Source organism: Pan paniscus, chromosome 3 (genome assembly GCF_029289425.2).
Source record: "Pan paniscus chromosome 3, NHGRI_mPanPan1-v2.0_pri, whole genome shotgun sequence".
Taxonomy (NCBI): domain Eukaryota; kingdom Metazoa; phylum Chordata; class Mammalia; order Primates; family Hominidae; genus Pan; species Pan paniscus.
This window is the reverse complement of record NC_073252.2, coordinates 61,408,204-61,424,057: the sequence shown is the minus strand read 5'-3', so window position 1 is coordinate 61,424,057 and position 15,854 is coordinate 61,408,204. Positions and strand designations below refer to the sequence as shown.

Here is a 15,854-nt window from a genome sequence, read left to right as displayed (position 1 = left end):
TAATACTGCTTTACCTGTGTCCCAGAAATTCCGGCATGTTGTATCTTTATTTTCATTAATTTCAAAGAATTTCTTGCTTTCTGTCTTAATTTCATTCTTTACTCAAAAGACATTCAGGAGTAGGCTGTTTAATTTTCATGTAATTGTATGATTTTGAGAGATCTTGGTATTGATTTCTATTTTTATTGCACTGTGGTCTGAGAGTGTGATTGGTATGATTTTTAAAAATTTGTTTAGAATTGCTTTATGGCCAAGTGCATGGTTGATCTTAGAGTATGTGCCATACATATGCAGATGAAAAGAATGTATATTTTCTTGTTGTTAGGTGGAGTGTTCTATAGATATCTCTTAGGTTCATTTGGTCAAGTGTTGAGTTTAGGTTTGGAATATCTTTGTTAGTTTTCTGCCTTTATAACACCTTTAGAGGGGTGTTGAAATCTCCACTATAATTTCGTATTTATCTAAGTCTTTTTTGTAGGCTCTAAGAACTTATTTTCTGAGTCTGGATGCTCCAGTGTTGGATGCATATACATTTAGATAGTTAATCTTCTTGTTGAATTGAACACTTTATCACTTTGTTACACCATTTTTTTGTCCTTTTTAATTATTGTTGTTTTAAAGTCTGTTTTGTCTGAAATAAGAGTAGCAACCCCTGTTCTTTTTTGTTTTTCATTTGCTTGGTAGATCTTTCCTTATGCCTTTACTTTGAGACTATGAGTGTCATTGCATTTGAGATGGGTCTCCTGATGATAGCATACAGTTGGGTCTTGCTTCTTTATCCAATGGGCTACTCTGTCCCTTGTATGTGGGGCATTAAGCCTGTTTATATTCAAGTTATAATATTGATATGTGAAGATTTGATCCTGCCATCATGTTGCTAGCTGGTTATTCCATAGGCTTGATTGTATAGTTGCATATAGTGTCAGTGGACTATGTAATTGTCTTTTCTGTGGTGTCAGGATTTTTTTTTTTTTTTTTTTTGACCGCGTTTTGCTCTTGTTGCTCAGGCTGGAGTGCAAAAGCGCGATCTGAGCTCACTACATCCTCTACCTCCTGGGTTCAAGCGATTCTTCTGCCTTAGCCTCCTGAGTACCTGGGATTACAAATGCATGCCATTACACCTGGCTAATTTTGTATTTTTAGTAGAGATGGGATTTCGCTATGTTGGCCAGGCTGGTCTTGAACTCCTGGCCTCAGGTGATCTGCCCACCTCGGCCTTCCAAAGTGCTGGGATTACAGGCGTGAGAAACCATGCCTAGCCAGGTAATGGTCTTTTGTTGCCATGTTTAGCACTCTCTTAAGGACTTTTTGCAAGGCAAGTCTGGTGGCAATAAATTCCCTTAACATTTGCTTGTCTGAAAAAGATTCCGTTTCTCCTTCGCTTATGAAGCTTAGTTTGGCTGGATATGAAATTCTTGATTGGAATTTTTTTCTGTAAGAATGCGGAATATACCAGCCTGGCCAACGTGGTGAAACCCCATCTCTACTAAAAATACAAAAATTAGCCGGGCATGCTAATGGGTGCCTGTAATCCCAGCTATTCGGGAGGCTGAGGCAGGAGAATTGCTTTCACCTGAGAGGCAGAGGTTACAGTGAGCTGAGATCATATCATTGCGCTCCAGCCTGGGTGACAAGGGTGAGACTCTGTCTCAAAAAAAAAAAAAAAAAAAAAAAAGAATGCTGGCTGAGTATAGGTCCCCAATCTCTTTTGGCTTATAAGGTTCCTGCTGAAGGTTCTGCTGTTATCCTGATATCACCCCCTTTGTATGTGACCTGTCCCTTCGCTCTACTGCTTTTAAGATTTTTTCTTTCATGTTGACCTTGGAGAATCTGACGACAAGGCGTCTGGAGGATGGGTGTCTTGTATATTATATCTCTGGGGTTCTCTGAATTTCTTGAATTTGTATGTTGACCTCTGCAGCAAGGTTGGGGAAATTTTCAGGAACAATATTCATAAATGAGTTTTCCAAGTTGCTTGCTCTCTCTCTTTCCTCGGGGATGCCGGTGAATTGTAGATTTGGTATATTTATATAATTCCATATTTCTTGGAGATTTTGTTCATTAAAGAATATCTTTTTCTTTATCTGACTGAGTTGATTTGAAGAACTGGCCTTCAAGTTCTAAAATTGTTTTCAGTTTGATCTGTTCTGCTGTTAATACTACCCATTGTATTATGAAATTCTTGTAGTGAGTTTTTCAGCTCTAGGAGATCAGTTTCTCTTCTTTTCTTTTCTTTTTTCTTTTCTCTCTTCTCTTCTCTTCTTTTCTCTCAGAGTCTCACTCGGTTGCCCAGGCTGGAGTGCAGTGGCAAGATATCGGCTCACTGCAAGCTCCGCCTCCCGGGTTAATGCCATTCTCCTGCCTCAGCCTCCTGAGTAGCTGGGATTACAGGAGCCCGCCACCATGCCCAGCTAATTTTTTTGTATTTTTAATAGAGACGGGGTTTCACCGTGTTAGCCAGGATGGTTTCGATCTCCTGATCTCGTGATCTACCCACCTTCGGCCTCCCAAAGTGCTGGGAGTACAGGCGTGAGCCACCGCGCCCGACCCTGATTCTTTCTTAAAATGGCAATTTCATCTTTCAGCTCTTGTGTTATTTTATTGATGCCATAAGTTCCTTAGACTGTGTTTCAAATTTCTCCTGAATCTTGATGATCTTCATTGACATCCGTATTCTGAATTCCATGTCTGTCATTTCAGTCTGGTTATGAACCATTGCTGGGGAGCTAGTTCAGTCATTTGGAGGTAAGAAGACACTCTTGCTTTTAGAGTTACCAGAGTTCTTGCATTGGTTCTTTCTCATTTGTGTGTGTGAAGTTGTTGTCCTTTGTATGGAGCTTTTTACTTTTATATTCTTTGATGCCTTTTGTGGTTTGATTGTGGTATTAGTTGTGCTTAGTTAATTTCATTCGTTTTTGGATGATTTCAGAGTTCCAAGGGTTAGCTCAGCACTCCTGGGCTGCATGCTGTACCAGGCTGTAACCTTGGGAAATTGGGACCAGGTGTGAGGCTGTTTTCTCTAGCCCCTAGAGGTTAAGTACCTCCTAGGTTGGAAGGAATGAGGTGTTCCTGGTCCACTGGCAACAAAACTGTGCTGGCAAAGGCACTTTGGCGGGGTGGCAGTGGGTCAGTGAGGGTCCTTGTGCTCACATACATGCTGGTGGTGGGGTAGTGGCAAGTCCTGCACAGGCATGCGTGCTGGTGGTGGGGCGGTGATGGGGTCAGTGTGCATGCATACACCAGTGAGTCAGTGGCTGGAGGCTGCAGGCAAAGGCATGACAGCAAAGCAGCAGGTAGAGGCTGCCAGTGAGTGCATGCTGGTGGGTGCTCACTGACAGGGACCTGCCTTCAGGAGCTCTCCAGCTGTTAGGCAGGGTCTGCCACCAAAATAGCAATGGCTGTGGCTGTCAAAAAATGCCTTGGCTGGGCAGCTGAGGCAGTGCTGCAAGTTTGTGTAGCCAGGCAGGGAATTTGGCATAGGCCAGCAGACAAGCGAGTGCTTGGATCAGATTGTTCCCATCCCACAAGCAAGAGAGCCCTGTGATGTCCAGGTCTGTCCATCGACAAAGGCGAAAGCCACCTAGAGATGTATGATATTTGGGGGATGGGCACCCATGCCATGCTCTGCTGTAGCCATTCTCATGCCAAACCCTGTGGACTCTGTACAGGCTAGAATTCTGTCTCTTTCAACTCTCCAGGCCATTATCCCTGCCACCTTAACTGTCCATGGGGGATGAGGCGTCTCCTGCAGCTAAGATTCTGGAGGTCTGTGGTGTGAGTTGGCCACTCCATGACCATTTAACTTACTCCTTCCCCAGGAGCCTCTCCAGGCCAGGAACAAGTTCTGGTGCTTGGCAACCCTGTGCAGGGTTACCAGCTTCCTTCCCTTTCAGCCTGGGGTCTGCATTCTCCTTCCATCAACTCTCAATGCCTTCTTTCTGAAAATTTGTTCAGAGTGTGCCAGTCTTCTTGATGGTCTGGTCCCTCACTGGGAGAAGGTCTTCTTGTCTGCGTCTGGTCGGCCATTTTGTTTTAGTATTTATTAAATAATGAAATAATAATTTGAAAAAATTAAATTATTATTATTTAAAACTCTAGATCTTATTTAAATTTTCTATTTAACCATGACTCAGCAGACATTGTGATGCAGAGGGATGGGGATGTATGAAGAAATTGCCTCATTTCCCACTCAGCTTCCTTTGATGCTCAGGTGAGGGACTAATGCTCATTACTACTGCATGGAGGTTAGGCCTCCTCTGATAACACTCTGGCTGAAGGTACTTTGTTACTGCTCCCCTTTTGGCCTCCACTGACATCATGGGGTAGTGATTTCATTACTGCTTCGCAGTGGTGAAAGACTTGACTTCCCACTACATCTCCTCAGACATGGTTCTAGTAGATGGGGAGAGTTATTCCTCATTACTGGGTGGTAGTTCATGCTTCCCACTCAGCATATTCTTTTTTTTTTTTTTTTTTTTTTTTTTGAGGTGGAGTCTCGCTTGTTGCCCAGGCTGGAGTGCAGTGGTGCCATCTCGGCTCACTGCAACCTCTGCCTCCTAGGTTCCAGCAATTCTCCTGCCTCAGCCTCCTGAGTAGCTGAGATTAAAGGCATGTGCTACGACACCTGACTAATTTTTGTATTTTTAGTAGAGACGGCGTTTTGCCATGTTTGCTAGGCTGGTCTGAAACTCCTGATTTCAGGTCATCCACCTGCTTCAGCCTTCCAACGTGCTGGGATTACGAGCGTGAGCCACTGCACCTGGTGCCTATTCAGCATATTCTGACACCAATCTAGTAGGGAATTGGGCCTTGTTACAGCCTGGTAAGCGTGGAAGTCTTTTCAGTTGGGATTTATTGTCTTCCTGGATTTGCTGTTTTCCCAAGTTGTCCTCTTATTGATTATTTTACTAGGGAGAGCAGGATTTTCTTGGAGCCTTTTAAAAAACTTGCACTTGTTGGCAGGTTGCCAGGTTGCTGGCTTCTTCCAAGTCCATGATATATGAAGCAAAAAAAAAAAAATTGAGAGAGCTCACTCTTGTATCATTCCTTTTGTCCTGCATTTCTGAGCCCACCTGTCTTATTCTCTCTAATTTTCAGAGTCTTTTTATGTTTGTTTTATTTGTAATGCCCAGGTATTTTTTTGTTTGTTTTAGCCATATTTAGCTGGGGAAAAAAGAATAAGTAAGTCTGTCCCATATTGGTCTGGAGCGTTAACATATTTTTGAAGCCGGGTTTTGTTTTCCAGTGTTTGACTATTGCCACCAATTTTGTGCCTTTGGTGGATACAAAAATTTTGACCTCTATGTCTTCATGTGCATCACTCACAAAATCATGGAGGGGGCCAATAACTGGTTCCTTCTGTGTGTCACTAAATGCTTTCATAATTTTCATTTTGTGATTTGACAGAATTTTTGTTTAATGTGCTTTCTAAGCCCTATAGTTCTCTTCAGAATTCCATGTTACTCTGTGTGCTTTCTAATCTGTATTCATAAAATGGTACCATTAATTTCTAAGATTTTTTTTACAATTTTTAATGTTATTCCTTTCATGCTTTCGCATGAACACTGTATCTGTATTGCCTTCATTTGCTCCACCTCATTTAATTCCCTGTTGGCATCACTATAGTTCTTTCCCAACTTTTACCTTTGGGTTAGTCGTTTTAGCAATGTTCAGTTTGCTACATTAAATTCTTTTATTCAGTTGACCTTTGTTTATACTCTGGCAAATGCCCAAGTTTAGACTCACTTCATTGTGTTTCTTTTTCTGTGTTTCCTAATTGCTCCTGGAGGAACACACGGAACAAAGTAGATTGGTCCCATTACCACACTCTACTAAAAATTCCTTCCTAACAATTGAAATTGATTCTGTAATTCAATCTCCTGAAATGAATTCAACTTAAAAGATGACTTGAAAATATACTTGATCCTTGTTATTTGCAGATTCCATATTTGCAAATTCACCTACTCACTAAAATTTATTTGTAACCCCCAAATCAATACTCAAGGCACTTTTGTGATCATTCACAAGCATGCACAGAGTGGCAAAATATCTTATTACTCAATGAGCATATTCTTACCTGAGGTTGAAAAATGTGATACTGTGCCTTTTTGTTTCAGTTCTCATTCTGTAAACAAGTGTCTTTTCTTGGTCTACACAGTGCTACACTTTTCACATTTTTATTATCTTTGCTGGCGATTTTGCTGTTTAACATAGTCCCCAAGTGTAGTGCCAAAGTATAGTGCAAGAAGGTTGTGATATGCCATATGGAGAAAATATGTATATTTGGTAAGCTTTGTTTAGTTATAAGTTTTAGTGGTTGTTTACTGTGAGTTTAATGTTAATGAATCAGCAATGTATATTAAATAGAACGTCTTTAAACAGAAACACACACGAAATCTGTTTATGTATTGAACAGTTGACAAAAATGTGACCAGAGTCTCCTGGAAAACCAACCCTGTATTTCTCCTAAGAACAAGGACTCAACAGTCATTAATTCAGCATTTGTGGTGACTTCACAGAACACGACTACCATGAATAATGAGAATAACCTGTATTTTATTTGTCTTCTTGATGGTCATGGAATCATTGATGGTTTAGATATTATGCTAGACCTTCTTTTGTCCTAATCATCATCATCCTACTTGCCTCCAACTTTCCTGAAACTGTTGAAAACATCGTGCACTTTTACATTTATGATCATCCATTATTTTCTTTATTCAACTATCTCGGTTTATATAGTCTCTATAGTAATGTCCTTCCTAAAAATTTCAGAGAAACAGATGTATGTCCTCTTAATCTTTTATTTTATAATTTTTATTATAAAAATTTCAATGGTATGCAAAAATAGGGAGGATAAAATAATGAACTTTCATGTACTCATCACCTAGTTCAAAAATTTACAACTCATGGCCAACCTTACGTTATCCGTACATACCCTGATAAAATCCCCTCATCCCCTTTCCCTACCAAAATATCAAATCTATTTTGAAGTTAATCCCAGATGTTATATACTTTCATCTGAAAATGTCCCCATTCAAAAATACTATTTTGATGGTGATATTAGAGGTATACGCTTTACAAACTTTGTGAGCTACAGAAGAGAAGCCAAATTTGCCCTATGATTACAATATTCTACTTTCTTATCTCTGGGAAGACATGGCACCCATTTTTTTGGGGGGGAGGGATGGAGTTTCATGCTTGTCACCCAGGCTGGAGTGCAGTTGTGTGATCTCGGCTCACTGCAACCTCCACCTTCTGGGTTTAAGCTATTCTCTCGCCTCAGCCTCCTGAGTAGCTGAGATTACAGGCAATCGCCACCACACCAGGCTAATTTTTATATTTTTAGTAGAGACAAGGTTTCACCATGTTGGTGAAAAATTCGTTCCTAGCTTCCAGGCTGGTCCCAAGCTCCTGACCTCAGGAGATCCACCTGCCTCAGCTTCCCAAGGTGCTGGGATTACAGGTGTAAGCCATCTTGCCCAGCCTCCATTTAAAAAATGTTCATGTCTAGCATCCACAGTTTTTCCCACTTGCCTTTCTCTTTATATTTTAATATCACAAAAACCACTAATAACCTCATATGTAAAAATTTTTCCTTGAATCTCCTACTGTTTCTCATCTCAGTGGTATTTGGTGACCTTGCCTTTCTTAAAACATATCCCTTGTTTGAATTTCATAATTCTGAAATTTGCTGATTTCTTTCCTCCTCCTCCATCTACTCATTTCTGGCTCTATCCTTTGATTAATCTTTCTCTCTCTCTCAATCTGGCTATCCTCAAGATTCAGACCTTAGATAAAATTTTTATCTGCTGTCTATATTCTCACTCAAAGAAGCCATCTTTTCTTTGAACTCAGCTATCACCTTAATGAGTGCCAAACCTGTGTCTCCAGAATTCAACTCTTGCCCATATTTAGTCTTACATTTCTACCTACTTCAAAGTGATTTCTATTTATATATTTTAAGTTCTTAATAGGAAATGAAAATTTGTATATGTGCCATTTGAAACTCAACAGGCACCATGAAATGTTGCTTGGGTTTTTAAGTTTCTCACTCATATTATTAGGGTTCACTATTAGAGTTTTTTTTGCTCTTATGTTTCCTCCACATGTATTCAGTTAAGTCCTAGACTATTTTCCCACTTTACCATATCTTTTATGTTTATTTCTTATGCCCCTATTATTTCTGTTAACACCCTAATCTATTCCCTCATTTCTTTGTGACTTAATACTTCCACGGCTTCCTGTTTGGCTTCTTCCAATTTTAGAAGTTTCTGTTGTGATATGCACATTCCTGAATACACTTCCTGTTCTGTTTCTCACTAAACCATTCACTAAAAATAACAGGATTAATGAGACAAATAGAGATAGAGACAGATGGTCCCTCAAAAGCTATGCAACTTTATAACTGAAGAATTAACAAATATAATAATTGGTACCTTTAAAAATAGCTTGCACAGTGTAGGCAGGCAAAACGCCCAAAGTCTGGTGGCTTACTCAGGGCATGTTAAAAATGCAAAGAAAAATAATGTGGAAACACAGGTTTGCTGGTGCTAAGGCAATATACACAGGGAAGTGTAGTCCTGAGCAGAAGAGGAAATGCAACCTAAAACTGATATAAAGCTAGGATACATCTCTCTGGGGAGGGAGTTTTGGGTACAGGAACTCAGGCATTTTCTTAAAACAGTGCCCCAAATGTGTCTGCCTGTGTAATAGCTGAGTTGAAAGGGTTTTCCTTTTCTTCTGAAGTTTATAATTCTACTCCCATTATTCTGGCTCCCTTGCCTATAAAAAAGCATATATAAACCATCATAATTTCCATCTTCTACTGACATAACTCTACCATTCACTAATCAAATGTGAGCTAATTAGTGCTGGTAGAATAGACTCTATATTTTTTTTCTATTTGATACTTGCTGGACATCACCTTACTTTTCAGCTTGTAATGCTATTTACTGCTATTTATATACTATTATTTATATTATTTACTATTTGTATACTGCTATCTCTTTAAAATAATTATTTATTCTCGGACTCATTTATTCCTGTCTCTTATGCTGATTAAAGCTTTGTTTTCTCTTGTATCTTCTATTTCTCTATCCTGATTTTCTCTGCCTGTATATAGACTTGGGATTTTATTATCAAAATTATTTATTTTTGAATAGCTTCATATGGTATATCTTATTTCTATAAGCAGATTGCAGGTTTCTAGAGGACAATATCCATGTGTTTATAATACTCTTTTTATATCTCCTCCTACATACGAGGGTATCAGTAAATGCTTATTGGTTAGTTGATTTAAAATCACAAATGTATTATTTCAAATTTACTATTATATTAGTTAATTTTTTAAATGGACAAAAGAAAATTCAGAAGGAAGTTAGCATAATGTAGGGAAAAAAGCATGGGCTTCTGAATTAGATCGCTCTGGATTCAAATTCGGGGTCTGCCACTGATTAGCACGTGATCTCAGGCAAATTACTTAATGTTTCTGAGTTTCAATTTTCTTAATAACCCAGAAAAAATTAACCTAGTTCTATGTTTTTTGTAAATAAGAATTACATGAATTAGTGAGATAATATTTTAATCAATTAAGAACTTCATAGAGTGAGTATGAATACTTAATGGGTGGTCAATAATTAGAAGCGCCAGGATCTTGAGGAATAATCAGCCAGTACCTCATTATTACAAGCCATCTAAAGAATCAAAACTCTGGAGTTTGCAGGATATAAATAATTAGAATTTGTGATTTTATATATGCATTTCCTAAGTTCTGCCTTTTGCTAGACTAAGCACTTTACATTCACTATCTTACGTCATCTTCATAGCACTCAACACAGGTAGGTATTATTAGGAGCATTTACAGATAAATAAATTAAAGGTCTTAGCCAGCATGGAAAGGCCAAACTTGAGATAGAAACCCTGGTGTCTGACTCTAATGTCTGTTTTTTTTTTGTTTGTTTGTTTTTTTAAAATCAGTAATAGACTCTTCACTCCCTTTTTTGGGGGGTTATGTTACACTAATAAAGAGTATAGACAAAATAACTAGGGAGTTATTTTGTCAGATGTGTCACATAAGTTAAGAGTACAGTTCTTCAAAGAGATGGAGCCTTCAATCTCATTGTTTTGAAGGTTTCAAGGTATTTCAAGGTTTCAAGGTTTCAATCTCATCAGTTTTCAAGGTATTGGAGGTCCTCTTTTAGGTGGATAACTGACATAGATGGAGAAAATCACTTATGCATGCGAACACACGGAATACTTTTGAAAATTACCCCTTTCATTACATTCTTAAGTTAGAAAAATAGCCAATTCCTCTGTAATGAACTGAATTATGAATTACTAATTTCTGTCTTCTCCTTTAGGGTGACTCTGGAGGACCACTGGTTAGTTCAGATGCTAGAGATATCTGGTACCTTGCTGGAATAGTGAGCTGGGGAGATGAATGTGCGAAACCCAACAAGCCTGGTGTTTATACTAGAGTTACGGCCTTGCGGGACTGGATTACTTCAAAAACTGGTATCTAAGAGAGAAAAGCCTAATGGAACAGATAACATTTTTTTGTTTGTTTTTTGGGTGTAGAGGCCATTTTTAGAGATACAGAATTGGAGAAGACGACTTGCAAAACAGCTAGATTTGACTGATCTCAATAAACTGTTTGCTTGATGCATGTATTTTCTTTCCAGCTCTGTTCCACACATAAGCATCCTGCTTCTGCCAGATCAACTCTGTCATCTGTGAGCAATAGTTGAAACTTTATGTACATAGAGAAATAGATAATACAATATTACATTACAGCCTGTATTCATTTGTTCTCTAGAAGTTTTGTCGTCAGAATTTTGACTTGTTGACATACATTTGTAATGCATATATACAATTTGAAGCCCTCCTTTTCTTCAGTTCCTCAGCTCCTCTCATTTCAGCAAATATCCATTTTCAAGGTGCAGAGCAAGGAGTGAAAGAAAATATAAGAAGAAAAAAATCCCCTACATTTTATTGGCACAGAAAAGTATTAGGTGTTTTTCTTTTTCTTAGTGGAATATTAGAAATGATCATATTCATTATGAAAGGTCAAGCAAAGACAGCAGAATACCAATCACTTCATCATTTAGGAAGTATGGGAACTAAGTTAAGGAAATCCAGAGAGAAGCCAAGATATATCTTTATTTTCATTTCCAAACAACTACTATGATAAATGTGAAGAAGATTCTGTTTTTTTGTGACCTATAATAATTATACAAACTTCATGCAATGTACTTGTTCTAAGCAAATTAAAGCAAATATTTATTTAACATTGTTACTGAGGATGTCAACATATAACAATAAAATATAAATCACCCATTTGCTTGACATTATGATATGATAATCCACAAAGAAGGGGAAGATGGGAAAAATGTTACTAGTCAATTTATTGTAAATTTTTTTAAAATTTGAGGCTAGGATGAAAATTAATTTAATAACAATCAGCATGCTTATGTACTAAAATAATTGCGTTGTGGAATGGGAGGGAACAAAGAGTTCAAACAATTGACTGGAAAGGTTTTATTCATCTAAGACTTTCCCAAACAGCAAATCCTTGAAGGGAATGAGATCCAGGTGTTAGTGTACAGTCTAGTGATGCAACTGAACTGGGGCTCAGACCTCTATTTTGAGATGACTGTAGATATTTTTCTTCCCCTGCTGCTGTGTTTACAGTTCATGCATGGTTAATGGTCCTGTTAGACTCCTCTTCGCTGAGATGGAAAGATACCATAGAGAAAATATCCTGGAAGCTGCCTCACTGCTGCATCTAGTGTGACACTGAATGGCTAACTGCCTGGATAACAAAACTGAGAGTAAAAGCATGATATTGGCCACCTTCATGATTTTTAGTTTTGGTAAATTATTACTGAGCTGTTAGAGACACAGCTTTCAAGTAATCCAGACCGTAATGAAGTTAGGACTGGTACCATCACGTACGGCATGTTGATGGTGAGATTTCACCAAGTCTGTCCTCATTGCATATAGCTACTCATATAAGTTCTATATTGTACAATAATTACCCTGAAAACCAGTATTGCCACGAAAAATTTAAGTTTATTGATCTGAATAACACTGGAGTATGAACTGATGACATTTAGGCACTTGGCAAAAATATGAAAACTGACATGAATTGATAGTGCTAAATATTTTGCATAAGCTATTTTTGTTTCATTTAGCAAAATGCTCTGGGAAAAAACAAAATTGAGGAAAACCTTGAATTTTAAGCAAGGATATAAGTACCTTTAAAACTACTCTCAGTGTTCTGTTAAAAATGGATTCCCCTTGTTTCAGTGTATTCTGTAGTTGGGCCTCTAGGTGGCACCCACAAGCTGTAGGAAGCTATGGGGAAGCCTGACATCAAGAAGGATGTCTAGATCTGTAAGTAATAATGAGAACTGTACCTGAAATTAGAGTCTTGTGAAACCAAAAGAATACAGTTTTTCTTTGCAAATGGCGTTTAAAAATTAATTCATGTTGATTTACATCATTATTCGTATTTTTCAAATTTCTGGAGATTTGATTCCAAACTAAAATAAAATTTATGATGCATGATTTGAGGAACTCCCTCTGCAAAAGCACCTGGAGCAATTTAAATTAAGAAGAAATTTTAAAAGCTTAATTTTGCAATGACATCTTATTCCTAAGAGAAATACTTTTGATATTTCCTTCTACAAAGGATTTGAGAAATAGAAGTTTGGGTCAAAGTGAAAATATGAGCGATAGTTCAAACTTTATGTACATAGAGAAATAGGTAATACATTTCTAAAATGGTAACTTCTTTTGAAAAATAATTTCCAAAGGGTTTTATCTGCATGTCTTTCTTTGTTAACTGTTTCGTTGGAGAAAGTTAAGATGTGACGATAATATTTATTACTTTTTTCAAGAGGGCAGGCAGTTCCTCTTCTATATCTTCGATCTTTCTTCCTACAGCACTAGTAAAGTACTCTGTATATAACAGTCCTTCAATAAATGTTGTTGAATGACTCTTTTATTTTTACATTATGCAGAAAACATAGCTTTATTATTATTTACACATTGATTTTTAAAAGTAATCCCAGATTTTACACTGAGTGAATTAAGCCGGTTACTATTTATCTAAGCCTATAATCTCACCCATAAGATAAAGATGATATTTGCTCAAATGATTGTTGTGGAAATAAAACTGTGAATGTTTAAAAAGTGCTTAGCACAGTTCTTGGAACATTAGTAGGTGTTCAAGAAACCATAGTAATAATAACTGTTGCTATAATGAAACTACACTCTTGTTTTAAAAAATATGGTATTTGATTATAATAGGCTGAATACCTTTTTTTTTGAAATGACAAGATAATTAGACCAACAAAATGTGCTAGTTAAAAAAATTTCTGATTCTACAAAAAGTTTTACTGGAATAATTCCGAAACATATTTATCAAAGTGGTCTGTCAATGTGAGGGTTCATTCTAACTTTTGACTTCAATTTAAAAAAATGATAAACCTTATTAACCACCGAGTGGCTGGATTATATCAAGATCTATGGTGTAGTTCAAATGTTGCCTCTTCCCTGAAGCCTTTTTTTACTTCCTCAAGTGGATGTACTATACGTTTTTTCTGAACTTCCTTACCATTAATTTTTTTATTTTCAGATGATCATTGATTCAGATACGGTTAAGATATAACTGTAAGATATAATTCACAGAGATTCTGTGTACCCTTTACTCAGTTTACCTCAATAGTAAGATCTTGCTTAGGTGTAGTATAATATTACAATGAAGAAGTTGACATTGAGACAATCCATTAACTTTATTAGGATGCAATCAATTATATATGTGTGTGTAGGTGTGTGTGTAATTAGTTCTATGTAATTTAATTACATATGTAGATTCATGTGATTACCAAGATACAGATAGTTTGTTCACAAGGCTACATCACGCTACCGACAGCCATCCAGCTCCCTCCCTAGGCCTGTGTCTAGTCTCTAATCCCTGGCAACCACTAATCTGCTCTCCATCTTTATAATTTTTATTGTTTCAAGAATGGTATATAAATATATTATACAATATGTAACTTTTTCAGGTTGGCTTTTTCGCTCAGTATAATTTTCTTGAGATCTGTCCAAGTTGTTGCGTGTGTCAGTAGTTAATTCTTTTTTTATTACTGAGTAGTATTACATGATAGGGCTGTATCTCAGTTTGTTAACTGTATACCCACTGAAGGGCATTTGGATTGTTCTCAGGTTTTGGCTATTACAAATAAAGCTGCTATGAAGATTTGTGTGTAAGCTTTTGTGTGGACATAAGTTTTATTTTTCTGAGATTTATGGCCTAGAGTATGCTGGGTCATACGGTAAGTACATGTTTAGATTTTTAAGAAACGGCCATATTCTTTTCACATGGCTCCTTACTACTTGTAAAACTCTCTGTACTTAGAATATCTACCTGTGTATTTCAGATGTGCAGATAGATGTGATTTCAACAACTAGACTGTAAACTCCATGAGGGTGGGAACAGTAACTGGTTCATTTTTATATCCTTCACAGTTCACAGGAAACTATAATATTGTTTATGGCAGTTGTTCTATAAAGATTTATTAAATAAAAATAAAGAGTAATAAAAGCAAACAAATAAATATATGTGAAATAAAAAAGAAGAAATGGCTTTGGGTAGAAAAGAATGAACAATATTTCCTTCATGAAGGTATTACTGCTCAATTTCTGTAATTCTGCGTGGACTCTACCATGGCACTTCCATGTATCTTATGTTGGTTGATATAAAGTCTGTTTTTCACCTTTACACAGGGTACACAATCAAACATAGACTAAAGACATGGTTGATATGGAGAATCTCTCTTTTTACCTGAATTTAGTTTCTGATACATGTTATATTTAAGAGTTTTCTGACACATCTGTATCAGCTTCTACTGTATTTGTGGAATGGATTCCAGTTTAGGAGCACAATCAATAAATATTTGTTGCTCTTACTTTTTATAACTATGATTCTATAATTTGTCCTAATGTAATTTTTATTATATAACTCAAGGTGGAGTGAAAGACAGAGACCTGTGAAATGTAATCAGAAGTTCTCTCTTAATTGTCCCTAACACATTAATCAGTACCTCTTTGGTGTAGATGTAGTCAGCTTAAATTTTACAATCACTGTACTCACTGCCTTGCATATACCCCTCACCTGCTTGTTCTCTTGCTCCACCACTCTGTGACACTTGCTTTTTACTATGATCCTGGTAAAATTTAACTCTCCACTTACTGTTTTTAAAAACTAATTAATTTCCCCCAATTTTATTAAAGTATAATTGGCTAATAAAAATTGTATATAGTTACAGTGTACAATTTGATGCTTTGATATATGTATACATTGTGAAATTATTAAATCAAGCTAATTAATATATTCATTACCTCAATACTTACTATTTTTTAAAAGAACATTTAATATCTACTCAGCAATATCTACTTTTAACAATTTAAAAATACTCAATACATTATTATTAACTGTAGTCTCCATGCTGTAAATAGGCCTCCAGAACTTATTTCTTCTATGTAATTGAAACTTTGTACCTTTTAATCAATATCTTCTTATTTCTACCACACTCCAGCCTCTATCAACCACCATTTTACTCTCTGCTTCTATTAGTTCAGCTTTCTTAGATTCCACATATAAGTGAGATCACGTAGTAATCAGCACTCTGTGTTTGGCTTATTTCACTTAACATAATATCCTCCAGATTCATCTATGTCGTCACAAATGACACGATTCCCTTCTTTTTTAAAGCTGTATCATATTCCAATGTGTGTATTTCTTTATTCTTCCACCAATGGACATGTAGGTTGATTCTATATTTTGGCTA

General features: G+C 36.8%; 1 protein-coding gene and 1 pseudogene across 2 annotated transcripts in view; one reads left to right on the top strand and one right to left on the bottom strand.

Moving 5' to 3' along the window:
- TMPRSS11E (transmembrane serine protease 11E) overlaps positions 1 to 11,334 on the top strand; it is a 50,129-nt gene extending 38,795 nt beyond the window's left edge. The window contains exon 10 of one of the 2 annotated variants that reach the window (XM_057302091.2): positions 10,359 to 11,334. In XM_057302091.2, coding sequence (XP_057158074.1) covers positions 10,359 to 10,520 — 162 coding nt within the window. In that variant the 3' untranslated portion in view covers positions 10,521 to 11,334. The remainder of the gene's footprint in view (positions 1 to 10,358) is intronic. The other variant, XM_034958713.4, reaches the window with a different exon arrangement.
- Positions 1 to 15,854, bottom strand: part of LOC100983151 (UDP-glucuronosyltransferase 2B15-like) — a 230,293-nt pseudogene that overhangs the window by 198,939 nt on the left and 15,500 nt on the right.